Source organism: Leuciscus leuciscus (genome assembly GCF_965113295.1).
Source record: "Leuciscus leuciscus genome assembly, chromosome: 24".
NCBI classification, from domain to species: domain Eukaryota; kingdom Metazoa; phylum Chordata; class Actinopteri; order Cypriniformes; family Leuciscidae; genus Leuciscus; species Leuciscus leuciscus.
Genome location: NC_138723.1, coordinates 26,891,827 through 26,907,441, shown reverse-complemented (window position 1 = coordinate 26,907,441; position 15,615 = coordinate 26,891,827). Strand labels below are relative to the sequence as shown.

The 15,615-nt window shown below is 37.1% G+C and overlaps 1 protein-coding gene across 2 annotated transcripts in view; it reads right to left on the bottom strand.

Moving 5' to 3' along the window:
* vcanb (versican b) overlaps nucleotides 1-14,776 on the bottom strand; it is a 30,671-nt gene extending 15,895 nt beyond the window's left edge. Inside the window, exons 1-6 of one of the 2 annotated variants that reach the window (XM_082157018.1) lie at nucleotides 14,067-14,776; nucleotides 13,133-13,219; nucleotides 11,190-11,582; nucleotides 5,188-5,362; nucleotides 4,970-5,097; nucleotides 2,605-2,898 (exon numbers count right to left, since the gene is read on the bottom strand). In XM_082157018.1, coding sequence (XP_082013144.1) covers nucleotides 2,605-2,898; nucleotides 4,970-5,097; nucleotides 5,188-5,362; nucleotides 11,190-11,582; nucleotides 13,133-13,219; nucleotides 14,067-14,205 — 1,216 coding nt within the window. In that variant the 5' untranslated portion in view covers nucleotides 14,206-14,776. The remainder of the gene's footprint in view (nucleotides 1-2,604; nucleotides 2,899-4,969; nucleotides 5,098-5,187; nucleotides 5,363-11,189; nucleotides 11,583-13,132; nucleotides 13,220-14,066) is intronic. The other variant, XM_082157019.1, reaches the window with a different exon arrangement.
* Between the last annotated feature and the right edge of the window lie 839 nt (nucleotides 14,777-15,615).

Sequence of the window (15,615 nt, the reverse complement as noted above, 5' to 3'; positions counted from 1 at the left end):
CATGACGTGTTGGCAGGCCTCCAAAGTTTTTTTACTCAGACTGTAAAAATGTCCATGCTTAGCTAGAGGTTTAAACAGCGAGGCAAACCCATTCATGAGAACATGTGTTGCAGTCGCCCATCTGGCTGTATACAGGGGAATACAGAGGGGGTCCAAAAGTCTGAAAGTACAAGTGAAAATGCCTCGATTTTCCTAAATTTAAAAATATACATGTATTTCAGAATGTCTTAGTAGCAGCATTTGAGCACGAACAAAACCCAACAATCCATGTTATCCAGTGTGATTTAGGAATGTGAGATCGTGTGACATTGAAGACATTGAGGAATAAGTCACAGGAATAAATTACATTTGAATATATATTAAAATAGAAAGCAGTTATTTGAAATTGTAATAATTTCACAATATTACTGTTTTTACTGTATTATTGATCAAATTAAGCATTGGTGAGCATAAGTAACTAATTTCAAAACATAAAAAAAAATCTTACAATTTCAATATGTTGAACATTTAGTTGTGACTTAGGACTTTAAGACAGTACAACTTACTGAACAAACATCTATACCATATTTGCAAATGTATATGACGCCTACACTGATTTATATTTATTGCATGTTCTCAGAGGCATTTCACTAACAATATGTTCTGACTTACGAGATAAAACACTTGTTTTCAATGGCAACCACCAATTGTTCTTCTTTCAGCATTTACTGCGTTTGATAATCTATGTTGTTTTGAGTCTGATTTTATATTAGCAGCATAATGCTGAAGTTATGCAGTGTTGTGTATGGACAAAAAGCCCACACCCATCTCTCCTACTTCAGTCCCTTCATCTGTCAGTCTTCATCTTAAGCCTACACACACGTCACAACCAGGCCAGAGAGAATATAAAATACCTGAATACTTATGAAAAACTATGTAAATCAGGATTCTAAAACATACGAAGATAACAACATGAGGGGGAGTAAATGATAGAATGGTGACAAAAATTCATTTTTGGGTGAAGCCACCTACTTTTGCTCATGACAAGGCTTCGACAGTACAACATCTCACTGCTTCTTTGTCTCAGTCTCAGTGTGTGGACACACAGCCAGCTGTTAGACGTTAGGGACGTGTCCTCTTTTCTGTGCAGCGCCTCTGATGTAAAGCATCAGGCATCTTTTTCCTTTATAAAACAGCAGTGATCTTGAAACAGCACAGGAGGAAGCCATATCCCCCCCACTAGTGCTTGTTTATATATTATAGTGGGGCGCTCTTGCCCTCCATGCTCTTTCCCGGCCTACCCAGAGTTCTTTTGTTTGTTTTGCGGTACTCTGCGGTAGAAGCCCATTTAAGAGGAGTGCTTCAAGACTGGTTACATGAAACAAACCACAGCTAAAAGGAAAGCCACAAAATCCCTGGAGGTAGGGGGTGAAAAGTAGATACCCGATGTAAAATTGGATTAAATGCATGTTAAGCTCGGATTTTGTGTGGCCTGTTTCCAGTTTTCCTCTCAAGTGACGACTGAGGTTGTACAGACAGAGACTTTAAACAACCCCCAGCAGGACAGTTACAGGGTTCAAAGGTCAGAGCCATTCTGGGCAGCGGAACTGACCTGAAAACAGGTCAGTTAGTTTGCCGTTTTAAGGCACATATTTGAGCTAGGGTTAGGACAGACGTTTAACAGATGAAATGTGAGGCCGCCCTGGAGAGAACAAATTATTCTGCTTCCACCCAGCTAGCAGAGAGAGAGAGAGAAAGGTCGGCTCGGAGTCACAGCTGTTATGATATCACAGCAAAACAGACGCCTCCCTATCAAAACAATAGTTGTGTCGTGTGTGTATATATACTGTATATGTATATGCTGGAGTAGACTTTACAGAGTGCGTGAATCTTGCATTGTCAGTACAAGATCTTGACCAAAAATTGATGTACCTATTGATGGAAATAACATCACAACATTTATTTCCATGAAGAGGTGCATACATTTTTGGTCAAGATCTTGTATTAATGTGTGAAAATTGAGTCTTCATGCTCCTCACAACCATTCTTTCACAATCTGAGCCTGATGAATCTTGATATTGTCATCCTGGAATATGGCCATGATGTGTCTCATACATTGTTGTTTAAGAAATTAAAAGCTACACACTCCAATAATTAGGGTTAGACGAACGGTTGCCAAACATAAAACATGATAGAAACATATTAATCACTGAAATAATGATTTATAACTTTTTTTTTTTGGACCAGGCAGTGTATTTGTTGCATAATGATACTAAAAAGAGGCTTATTTTTATTTATGAAAACATCATTTAAGTTCATTACACCCATTACATTGAAACATGCCCTTTTTTCTATGTTTTATATTATTGAAATGTATTATTATATAAAATAAATATAATATTAAGATAATTGTTTGTTTAGTAAATGTTGCTGATATTTTGTTACAATGTAAAGCATTTTGGTCAATATGTTTATTTAAAAAATGTGCAATATTAAACAAATGTAAATGAGTGATTTCTTGTTTTTTTTTTCTTCTTTTTATTTCAGGATGGCATGTTTCCGTGAGATTCACTCAATAAATTTTAGCATTGGTTTTTTCCCCCTGAGCATTTCATGAAGACCTACCTTTGAAACAGAACGCTCCTAGCTTCTCGCTCGGTAGAGGAAATCCCGTCTGGTTGCGGTAGCGGTACATAGTCCTCACACCCAGCTGTCCTTTGCCGCACTGAGTTCTGGGCACTGAGATGGGGTAGCGGGCGCTGCCGTCAGACAGCCAGCCGAAGTCGCAGCGGTCCAAGCCGTCTCTCCAGGCTGCATGCAGGTGACCTGGAGATGCTAAAACTGAGTCCTGTCTTTCACACGCCGCCCTGGCCTCATCCAGGGTCATCTTAGTACCCTCAGCAGAGAAGAACACCTCACCTGAGGTCAGACACACACAATGACACATTCACTTTATACATATTACACAGCCTCTGTTTCAAATCCTAGTAAGCTGCCTATCTAGACAGCATTAGGCATCGTAGACATACAGCCGACACAAATGCTGACCCAAATACAGCAAAATTAAGATAAATTTGGCCAAAATCTAAGGCACCACTGGATGTTCTTAAAGCAATAGTTCACCCATAAATGAAAATTATCCCATAATTCGTAGGTGTATATGACTTTCTTCTTTCAGCCGAACACAATCGGAGTTATATAAAAAAATATCCTGGCTCTTCACAGTTTTTCAATGGCATTGAATAGCGCCCGAGTTTTTGAAGCTCCAAAAAGCGCATCCATCCATCATAAAAGTAATCCATATGTTGATTTATTGGTTAATAAATGCCTTCTGAAGCGAAGCGATGGGTTAATACTTTATAAACTATAATCACTTGCTTCTAGGAACGTATGCGCATTCGCAAGAGAGTCGAGATCCGGCAGAAGGGTGACCTATGACCCGACGTATGACGGAGCTCCTCTTCTCTTATATTGAAATCCTCTGACATTTTTCTTTAAAACTTCTAATTTTTGCTCTATCCTCTGCACTTCCGTGTTCGTCAATTCTCACCTAAGCTTACGCTACGCCTACGTCATACGTCGGGTCAGAGGTCACTCTTCCGCCGGAACTCGACTCTCTCGTGAACGCGCGTACGGCCGTAGCCGGAAGCCAGTGATTATAGTTTATAAAGTTTTAAGTATGAATGTTTTTCTTACAAAAACACATCACATCACTTCACTTCAGAAGGCATTTATTAACCCAGTCGTATGGATTACTTTTATGATGGATGGATGCTTCAAAAACTCGGACACTATTCCATGCCATTGAAAAGCTGGGAAGAGCCAGGCTATTATTTAATATAACTCCAATTGTGTTCGGCTGAAAGAAGAAAGTCATATACACCTACGAATTATGGGATAATTAAAACATTTTGGGTGAACTGTTCCTTTAACAAATAAGGCAACCCTAAAATGCACTGCTAGGGAATGGAAATGTAACTTATGTATATTAAGTAAGGGATAATGTAGAGCGAGGCGGTTGTTATAGCAAATACAACCCCGACAGGCTGATCGGGACCCCGACGCGAAGCGGAGGATTTATTTGGAACCCACCAAATAAATCAATAATTTGACACAAAATATTGATTTAAAAACGATTGTATTGCTTCCGCTAAAGAAAATAGTCCATTCCGTCTCTACGGTTAGAATCCTGCGTCCATAGCAACGCTCTGTTTTTCATGGCAACGGTGTGTTATACTTCGCAGCGGTCTGTTATCAAGAAATAATTCTACATTGGAATTCAACCAAGCCATGTAATAAATTAAATTAAATATTTGGAACATTAAGATTTTTTCCCTTCAAATTGAGACATTTGCTCTCTAAATTCTAGTTATATGAAATTCTAATTATATTCAATGAAAATAAAAATTCCATTTCCTTTTTAATTTAAAGAAAAAAAAGATTAAATAGTGATATTATTTAGATAAAATAATATAAGAATTTGTACATGGGAATATAATTTGTTATATTTTTATTTCAGACATTTTCGAGATAACATGTTTCCGTAAAGTTCACCAAGTAAGTTTTAGGTTTTAGCATTTTAGGTTAAGTTTAAGTATTTTTCTTTTGCAAGAGAATATTGAAGTAAATTAAAGATGTGATTAAATGTTTTGCTGTCATTACCATTAAAGCCGCACATGGACATTGTATTTGTATATCTATTTCTATTGATTGAAAAAAAATATTTTTAAACAAAAACTAAAATGTAATATATGTGGATAATTAGGATTTTTTTTCAAAATGACATTTTCCATCCAATCAGAGATTTTCCCTTCAAATGGTCATTACTGCAATGAAAACATTTAGGTGTTATTAGCGTTGCCATAGAAACAGGTAATTTCTGAGTTTGAGCATGTGACCAGCCCTGAGCAGAATCTCCATACTGTCATTTCATAATTATAGTAATTCCGACAAGACGTGAACGCAGCATGAGTCTGATTTCTAAACTTACCCTGAAGTTTTCCAACGTAGCAGTACACATCATACATTTCAGAGGAATTTCTGAATCCGTATGTTCTGACTCCTGGCTTTAGTGTCATATCGCCATGGCAACCTTCCCGTGGCTTTGTTATCGGGTATCTGTGGAGAACAAGCCCAGATGTGGTTGTTGTATCAGCAATATTCAAATGTAGATAACATGATTTCATAGTGTGGAGCTATAGAAATCACCTGACGGTTTGGTCTGCCAGCCAGCCGGCGTCGCACTGGTCGAATCCGTCCTCGTAGGCTGAGTAAAGCTGCTCAGCGGTGGCCATGGTTGCATCCACATCAGTGCAGACCTGCTTGGCGTGCTCGAAATCTAAACTGTAGCGACTGCTGTTGGCGCGGTAATGAAACACAACACCTATGAAAAAACAGAAATCAAGGTCATGAACCAAAAGCAAGAACTAAACTTAAATGATCAAATTTAATATATAGCCATTTTGTTTAGTTTTTTTGTGATACAGTAATATATTTGTGTATCCATGACAAGAACACCTTCTAAACTAGTAGAGCTGCATGATTCGGCATAAATTGAGAAACATAATTTATTTTGTTTCAAATAAAGATTGTGATTCTACCACGATTCTGAACGGACAACTAAACAAAGTAACATTTAACTTACTAGAGGTTCTGGTGAAATGTTAATTGTTACAGTTTATTTAAAAGTGTTTAATTAATTTGAATGATTTATTTATTTTTTTAATCGTGTTGAATGAATGATTCAATGACTCACTCATAAATACTTCATTTGTTTTATTACTGGATGAATCGGCATTTTTTTTTATAAATCTCCTAAATTAATGATTCAATCCATAGACTGTAAAAAAAGATGGACAACGCCCCTTCGCTCTCTTCCATTGATCAGAACTGAAGCCACCAGTGTCCCGATATGGCGCTGACATATTTGGAACTTGAGTCTGCGCAGTAGCGATCTCGGGACCAGACCTGCGCAGTTGTGAGCAGGAAGTAAAGCCGCGAAATCAACGCTCCGCCCTCACTCTCGCAGAACGCACGCAGGGAGAGTGGATTCTGCACACTTTAAAAAATGTTTTATTGCAGTACGACAAGAGGCTTGTTAAAATAAAGTAAATACAATCTCCTCAGTCCTCCGAAGATCCCGAAAAAAATGTCCGTTGGTGCTTCAGTGACTACTTCGCTCAGAGAACCTGTCAATCACAGCTGTCAATCATGAAGTTACACCACCGCATCACGTAACTAACCAAAAACCAAATTATTTTTTAAACAGACACTTGAACTTACATCAGCGTGATAAAAACGACAGCAAATGAAAGAAACCACCTTTGGAAAAAAGATATTTGAAGTGTATTTAATTGTTTAGTTGGTCTCACGTCCCGTTGAATAACACGGGGAGGCGGGGCTTATGACCTATACTAGGACCAGTCACCGGGGGGCGATCGAGACGTTTTGGCTTCACTTTTCAGGGCTTGTGCGGCACGCTTGATTCAATGTCAAATCAATTTTTTAAGTAACTTGTCGCCACCTACTGGCATAACAATGTAATCGATGCAATCGTTATTTGAAGCGGCAAGTTTAATTGTTTTGATCACTTCCTAAGACATCAGTGTTTATATCCGAACTATAAACTTTTATCCCAGTTCTTCTGTGATAATTTGAACATTTGTGACACAGAAATGATGATACTGTGTGGTTGAAAAGACTATTTGTGTAGCTGTTGCATACATGACAACTCCTCTCTCTGTATCAGCGGCAGCGCCAATGCAGATCTGAATATTCTGCTGTGATTTTGTCAAAGGTTTAATAGACAGGCAAATTTTTGTGTAAAATCGAGATCACGATCTTTTAGCGATTAATCGTGCAGCTCTATACACTACTATTCAAAAGTTTGGGTCAGTACGTTTTTCTTTCAAATTTTGAACAGTAGTGTATATTTTCAATTTTTTTATTTTATTTCCAGTCACATGGTCATATGGTCAGCGTTATGCATATTTGACTTCATCTAACAACAAAAGTGAACAAATGGGCTGCTTTTCTGAGAAATTGGCCGCCTTTGTACTGAACCCTGGAGGTTTCGGCCACAACAACAAGCAGTTGTCTGGCAAAAATCAAGAATCCTTTTATTGTTCAGCTATTCAGGAACCTGCCGTGTCAAATACTGAACATGATCTGAATAGTAATCACAGCATTACACAGCACCAAAGCATCAAAACCATCCATATCACCATCACTCACTATTTTTGCTGTACAGTATCCCTATTTGTTACTGTGAACAGTGCATGATGCAACACAACGACTAAAGATGTATATGAATGTGTATAAATAAAATTGTCCAACAGCTAAAACTTGCAAATAAAATAAAATAAAATAAAATAAAAAACACTTAAGGGCCGTTCACACCAAGAACGATAACTATAAAGATAACTATAATGATAACAATATTAGCATCCATGCCAACACACAATATCTTTCTGTTTTTGTTATAAACATGCACTGCAGTTTGGTCGTCTGCCGCTCTTAAAGCAGGATGGATTCTGATTGGCTGTCAATGTTTTTATCGTTCATCGGCGGAAAAAAGTCGTTCTGAAAGTGATTACAACGATATTGTTTCTTTGTGTTATCATTGTAGTTGTGGTGTGGATTCTGCTATTCTTTTATATTTAGAAAGATTTTTTTATAACTTATCATCCTTGGTGTAAACGTGACTTTATTGTTCCTAAATCACAGGGATTTGTTCACTTAGACGTTTCCTTTTTAAATTTTTCCAAGAGAGATCCAAACTGTCAAACAGCTAAAAAATATAAAGTAAAAATAAAGTAAAACAGCAACAAAAAAAAAAATATATATATATATATATATATATATATATATATAAAGACTTCTTATTCTTAATCACAGGGATTTGTTCACTATTTTTCACTTAGACTTAGAAAGTGAATGAATTTATGGATGCAACTTTTCCCAAAGAGGGTTTTACTGTCCAAATTGTCTAACAGCTGTGGCATGCAAATAAATAAATAAATAAATAAATAAATAAAAGAAGACTTTTGGTTCCTAAATCACTGGGATTTGTTCTCTAGACAAACCACACAATTTGAGTTTAGCACAAACGTGCTTGAGTTTCATGTTTAATACTTCAGCACATATAAGCAAAAACTGATATTGCTTTAGCAAAGAATACTAATCAGGCTCTCAGAACAGGCCATGCAGTCAGACTCTGTAATTTGTCCTTATATGGGCTTTTCTAGTCTTTTTTGGGTACATTAGCAAAACTACTGGCTGAGCAGGCCAGGTTCTGAATGCGCTTTCCTCAGAGGGATGGCAGTGTTGGCTTTTTTTGGGCAAGCGCTACCTTTGAGTGGCAATCAGCGCAGCGCGGGCCTAAACGGAGGGCATTGAGTGTATTTGGCAGGAAGACACACAGTTCTCAACGGGCCTACAAACCCTCCAATACCACCGCCTCACGTGAGCCAGATGTGCTCATGTTTTACTGCACACAACTGGGCATCGTAATGCGGTAAACAAATAAAGTGTTGTTTGTCACCTAAGAAAATCTTTAGCATGGTTTCTTTCACGTCTTCTGTTAAAGGAATGTTCCAGGTTCAATACAAGTTAGGTTATTGCATGTATAATGTTTAAAGGGATAGTTCACCCTAAAATGAAAATTTTGTCATTAATTACTCACCCTTTTGTCATTCCAAAGACTTTCGTTCATCTTCGGAACACTAATTAAATGTCATTTTTGGGTGAACTGTCCCTTTAATTGTTGGATATACAGTGTATATTTTCATACACTTTAAAAGAGTAGAGCATGGCTCTAGCAATGCCAAGGTCATGGGTTTGATTCCCAGGGAATGAATGAACTGATTTGAAGGGGAAAAAAAGCATATGTTACAGATTCTGTCGATTTGGCTTGAATTGAAACCAGGATATTCATTTAAAGGTCCAGTAAGTGATTTCTGAGAAATGTTGTTGAAAATTTAAATCAACCCCTAAACAAACAATTTTGTGAATATTTGCTAGATGTTTGTTTTGTGTGCTGAAAAAGAAAATTGTGTTTGTACATAGTCCTGGCAGTGTAAATAGGAGAAAAAACAAAGTGGATCGGACCAATCCACGGAGCACCTAGAGCCAATCAGCAATAAGGGGTGGAGAGAGAGGGAGCAAGCGATATATTTGTAGAAAGATTGTAGAAAGAGAGATAGCTGAGATAAAGAGGAAAAACTCAGAGGAATATAATTGAAAGAAGAAGGGTTTCAATCAGGCAAGAGCTTTAAAACCCACGTTAATATTAGAAAAGCTTTCCAATGCTGGAGAGAGCTGAGCAGGAAGGCCTGAAAGCGGACGCAGAGGATGCTTTGTTTCTGCTCGATACGCGAGTAACATTGGTTTTGCAATGTTTCACAGATCCAAGATATGCTGTTGTATGCTATTGTCATTGTTGAATCGCTGCTGATTCATCTATACTTGCGCTAGCTGTCTGATGCACCAGCAGTTTCTCAGAAATCGCTTACTGCACCTTTAATATCTGATCCATCTACATAGCAAAGCGATTCAGATTTACATCATCTTAACCAAGGTCTCATTTTACAACAGTTAGGACCCTTTTTAACTTGAACTATTTCCTGGATGATTTTTCAGACATTTGTTCACAATGCAGTCATTCAGCAAACCCCAAAAAAGAACAAAAAACATTTTCTTACGTTGGTTAAAACACAAATCGTTCACCCTTCATTTATATTATTTAGAAACACAATAGGGCCTTGTCAAGATTCGAGGTAAAACCAGACTCTGAAAGTGATTTTTCCAGACTCTAAAGCAAAATAATCTTTCCGCCCTTGTCTCCTGACAGGAACGCTGTTCCATTTTGGCTTCCGATGAATAATTACATCATCACATGTGCTTACAAGAGTAAAAAAGCGCAGCACATCTGAGAGCCATTGCTGGACGGGTTTGCCAATGGAAACCGTGCAAGATGGAGGAAGCTAAAGAAACACCATTTTACTGAAAGTGATTTTTAACGAAATCGTTCCTCTGTGTCGATATCGTTATAGTTTTGGTGTGGACTCTGTCTAATTTGTCTAAAGTCTAATTTGCCGCTTGGTTCCTTCGAGTTTTTCAATTTATGTGTAAAATAAAGTCTGTGGTAAACATAGAACATATAACATACAAACATAACTTGATGATAGTTTGACGTTTCGTTCTACAACGTGAATTACACACACCCATAGCGAATACACGATTTTTTTAAGCAATTGCGTTCATTTTTGAAAACGTACGTTTTTAACTCTTTCCCCGCCATTGACGCAATTTTCCGGCTTCCGTGTTTTCACTGTTATGCGGTACGTGGCGCTATAAAACATCTTCTGAAAGAGTAAACACAGGCGAAAAAGAAGCAGAAACAATCAATATCATATGCAAATGTAAAATAACGCGATCATCAACATTAAACAGTATATAAATCAAAATTGCCTAATGTTACTGGATGAAATGTCGACCCAGGACGAGCTATGGACTGTGAAGCGTTGGGGGTGTTGATGGACTCGATTTACTCAATCTATGTTTTGATCATCGTTGAATCCCATCCAGACGTACGTACGGACAAAAACGTGATTTTCTCAGCTTTTTACTTTTTTAATGAAACTTAAACACATTCAAGTGTTGATTAAAAAAAAAGAATGCATTAAGCTAGAATAAAACGTTTTGCTGTTGTTGTTTAAAAGCAGAGGCTCTGTTCTTTTGATATATTGTTTGATATATGGTTTTTTTTATATATTGCATGTTCATATACTCCAACAACAAAATATTCTGGGGGCCATGAAACTTTTGTGAAGATAAATGCTGGCGCGGGCTGGCAACTTTTTTTAAAAATCACTGGCGTGGAAAGAGTTAATAAGTAACTATATAAGACTGTTTGGGGTGTGAGTGTGTTATGTTTTGCGCTATATAACTCAAGTTATGTTTACCACAGGCTTTGTTTCCCACAAATTGAAAAATAGGAAATTCTTGAAGGAACCCGCGGCGAATTAGACTTCCAGGTTCTGACGTCATTCCTGCACCACTCAATTTACAACGATTTCTAGAACTATATCTTTATCATTATCATCCTTGGTGTTAACGGATCTTGGTGACGTCAAACTAAAAAAGGAAGTTATTAGCAATTTGACCAGGAACATGCATTACTTTCAAAATTAGCATAAGGAATCACTGACCAGTGACGTCCAGGGAGACTGTATCTTGAGTGTCTTCAATGCCGTGCATCACCTCACAGCGGTAGACGCCCGCATCACTGGCCCTGAGCCTCGTCACGGTCAGAGACGCGTCGCCCTGGTTCTCGGGGAGGCTGGGCACAGACACCCTGTCTTTAAACCCCTGGCCGATCTTGATGAACCCGTTCTGGGCCACCATCACTATGCTTTCCTCATCGCCCTCGAGTTTAGTCCACTTGATGCGCAGATGGTCCGGGTTGGCGCCGGAGACCATGGGTGTGCTGGAGGTGCCAGTCGGGGCGGGGAGGATGGAGAAATGGCAGGGCAAGACCACCTGCTCCGCCAGAGACCCTCGGACCGGAGGACTCCTCTCCACCTTCATCCTACGGGCCGAGTCTGGGAAACAAGAAGCAGATGGAGGAGAGGAACCCAGGAGCACACACATCATAGCATCTTCTAGAAGCTTTTACTAACACACACTTTGACAAACTCAAACATTCTGTTTCCAGATAGACTCGATATTTTCACCTTAATTATGGGATTAAAAGAAACATTCAAGTCATTAATCGATGTTTTAAACATAGTTTCGTAAACCAAAAACGCTGCAGTTCATCTCTCATACAGCATCATATAGCAGACCATGGTTATTAACGTTAATAAAATTTTGTTTAAAGTTGAAATAATAAAGTAAATGAAACTAAATAAACTAAAGCTTTATTAAAACTATTTATATATGAAGAGTTCAGATGCAAAAGCCTCTAAGTGCCATCTGAAATTTTCTTCTAGAATGATCATTTGTATCAAGCTTGTACATTTAAGTTCAGTAATTTCACTTAAATGCCAATGAAAATTACCTATTAATTGTCATTTAAGTGAAATTACTGAACTTAAATAAACGAGCTTGATAAAAATGATCATTTTAGAAGAAAATTTCAGATGGCACTTAGAGGCTTTTGCATCTGAACTCTTCATATATTGCCTATAATATAATAAATATATAATCAAATAAAATCTAATTCAAAATATTAACAAAAATAATAATCAATGATACTACAATAACACTGCAACAGACAGGAAGTAGTCGTTTAACACACAGGAAGTGCTGAACAATTTGGGTTTGTTTACAATGATTTCTAGGGATGCATGATACATCATCATAACTGTCACTAACAGATATTTCAGATTTTTTATCTATCCCATTGGTTAATTTCTCCTAATTTTAGTTTCCTTTATTGTCATCTAACACTCTTTAACAAATCTCTAAATGAATATTTGATTAAAATATGTATTATTAGAATATGAAAAATATTCATATAATTTATTAAATATATAAATATATATACTTATTCTAATTAAATATGAATATACATATTAATAATTAAATGTAAATATAATTATTATAATAAATAAAATGAATATTTTATTTAAAATATTTATTTTAATAATTTAATAAACTAGTTTAAAAATAAACAAAACAAGCTAATTTAGGCAAGACTACATTATAATGTATAATATGAAATATTTAATAAACATATAAATATAGTGTACTACTGAGTACTAAGAATTAATATTATTTATTATAATAATATTAAAATAAATAATATGTAATAAATAATATTTACAATATATATTTATATGTAATTGTATAATACATTTTTTCTTTTAAAGATTAAAAATGTATTTACATAAAAGTTTTTTTTTGTTTTTTATACAAACTAGCATAACATTTTTATATTTGCCATTTATTGATATCAGCCATTACATTAAATTGATTATTGGCTAATCAGTATTGTCACTAATTTTAATATCAGTCCATCATTAATCTATTTTAAAGGTTTGGAGAGTCGAAGTGAATGTAAAAAGGAAACGTTTATAATAATGTGGAAGAAGTAAAAATGCCACACACACACACACACACACACACACACACACACTCATAAACTCACCATCGTGGGTTACAGCGCTGCAGGCACAGACCAACCAGAGGATGTGCTTAACGTCCAATAACATCTCAAATCTGGAAATAAAGCAAGCTTTTCATTTCGTAAAAGTCATTCTACTTTTGCATTTACAGCAACAGATTAGCTACTTCTAACGTGGGTTGATTGTCAGACTGTTTCTGTTTCATGTCTGTCTATGTCTTTGTTCCAGGTCCAATAGTCTTTAAACACCCACTCTCTGTTTGCTTTCTTGTCTCACTTTATCAATTCAATAAATGGCTTTGCAGTCAAACAGAGAACGAGTTTATGAAAGCATCATTTATAGTTAGCGGTTAAAAAGGCTGTAACATTTGTTCCATCTTATAGTCCTACTTCACCTCAGAAATATACGGGTCATCCTGTGACAGCTGTGGTGTCCAAAACCAATGACAGTCAAACACACACGCCCTATATAGTACACTATCAAACACTAGAGAGCGACATATAAAGCATCTTTACGCATCGCTCTCTAACAATTAACATCGCCGTGGAAATCTGAGCGCGCGCTAAATCTAAAGCCAATCTATGCCTAATGAAGACAGACCAATTAAAATCAGACCAAATCAAACCCAAAAGCTTATCTGAAAGCAATCCAAAGCTTATCTAAACCCCAGCACCACTGATATCACACTCCGCATTAAAGCAGAACAGGCATTAAAATGATAATGATGAGATAATGATAAGTGAGATGATGCCAAGCGCGAACAAAGCTCCAGGGTGACAGACAGTCAACTGAGAAACAAAGAGATGCACTGAGGCATATATGCTCTAATAGCAGAGCAGAGGAGAGCATGGTCAAATTAAAATGCGATTGAACTGACATTTAACTAAAGCAATTACTTGTTAATGCCAGTAATAATCATCAAGTATCAAGATTGTTAATAATAATAATAATACTTACAAATTTTTCCCAGTAGACAATACTGACTAGCTATTCCTGATTCTCCAAATGCAGTCCAAATGTATCTGATGCTCCTCCACCGAGCCGCAGAAGTCAGTGCTCTTTCTTCCCCTGATGCCCACAAAAAGACTGGAGACATGAGCCGGCAGCAAGTTCAAATTCCATGTCCACCCATGATTTCGTCAGTTTCCAGAGGAGGGGCAGAGAGTGCCCACCCAAAACGAATCTGATCCATCCCGCTGACTGAAAAGGAACAGAGATGTTCTGCGCTCTTAATCTTAGTGCAAGCTGGATTTTGAATCACCGATTAAGCTAGTCTGAACATATAACTTGGGACATAAGTAAGGGGGAAAAAAAGTATTATTATTTTTGTTTCTCTTCTCTTTAATTGCATTGCGCACAATCTTGGAGCTGCAGAGAAAACTTCCGCGCAAAGTCCAAAGCATGTCTATCTGCTCGTAAAGTGCCTGTAACAGCTAAGATAGTGACAGTCTTCGCAAATTAAATCAACATTCATTCTACAGATTATATGCACAGAACACTTGCACTGCTCCGTTAAGCAGCTCTCTGCATTACGCGGAGTCGCGCGTAAAAGCGCATCTGCAGGTCTGACAGGGCACTGATAATCAGACATGCTGAAGGTGCTGATGGAGTAACTAGGTTATTAAGGGGTGTGAAAGTGGCCAAATTGCTCTTGTGAGCTGTGAACTGCTCTACTCCGCTTCTAAGAGCTTGCCTGAGCTTTCCACACGGGGGAGAGAAGATACCGTTACCTCTGCTACACATAACCCGCACCATTCATTAGATTCAGCGATTGCAGGATTATTGGTAAAAGTATAGCATTCAAATATTTGGGGTCGGTAGGATCACCATGGCTGCATTCATTTGATAAAAAATAGTACAAACATTAATATTGTGACATATAACTGTTTTATGTTATTTAAAAACAAAAATGTTGACGCTGAATTTTCAGCATCATTATTCCAGTCTTCATTGTCACATGATCCTTCAGAAATCGTTTTATGTAAGGAGTTATTGTACACAGTTTATCCAATATATGCTCTATTCCCTTTTACTATGAGGGAAATTGTATGATCATGTTTTATCCATTGTTAATCAAATTTGAGCTTTACTACACAAATTACACATAGACCTATAATAATAAAAGATTGTCACATTTTCTAGAGAACATGATTGGTGCTTACCTGTCTTGATGATAGGGTGTTGTCAGTTTCCATTCTGAATCATAGACATAATACACATAGATTCCTCATTGGCGGCTGTTCTATGGGACGGCCCGTGAACATCCGAGAGCAAGTTGACTGAGTGTCTGCAACTGTAGTTAGACGTATGATTATCTATATCTGTAATATACTTCAGCAGATGATTTTGCTAAACTAACACAAGACGACATAAAAAAATGTACCATAGTATAAAATCCTGTAATATTGAGTTAATACTGTACATACAAAAACACAAACCGACACTTTCTCACCAGTGACAGGTTATCCCATTTCTTCTGGAATTTAAACCTCGGCGGTTTCACAAC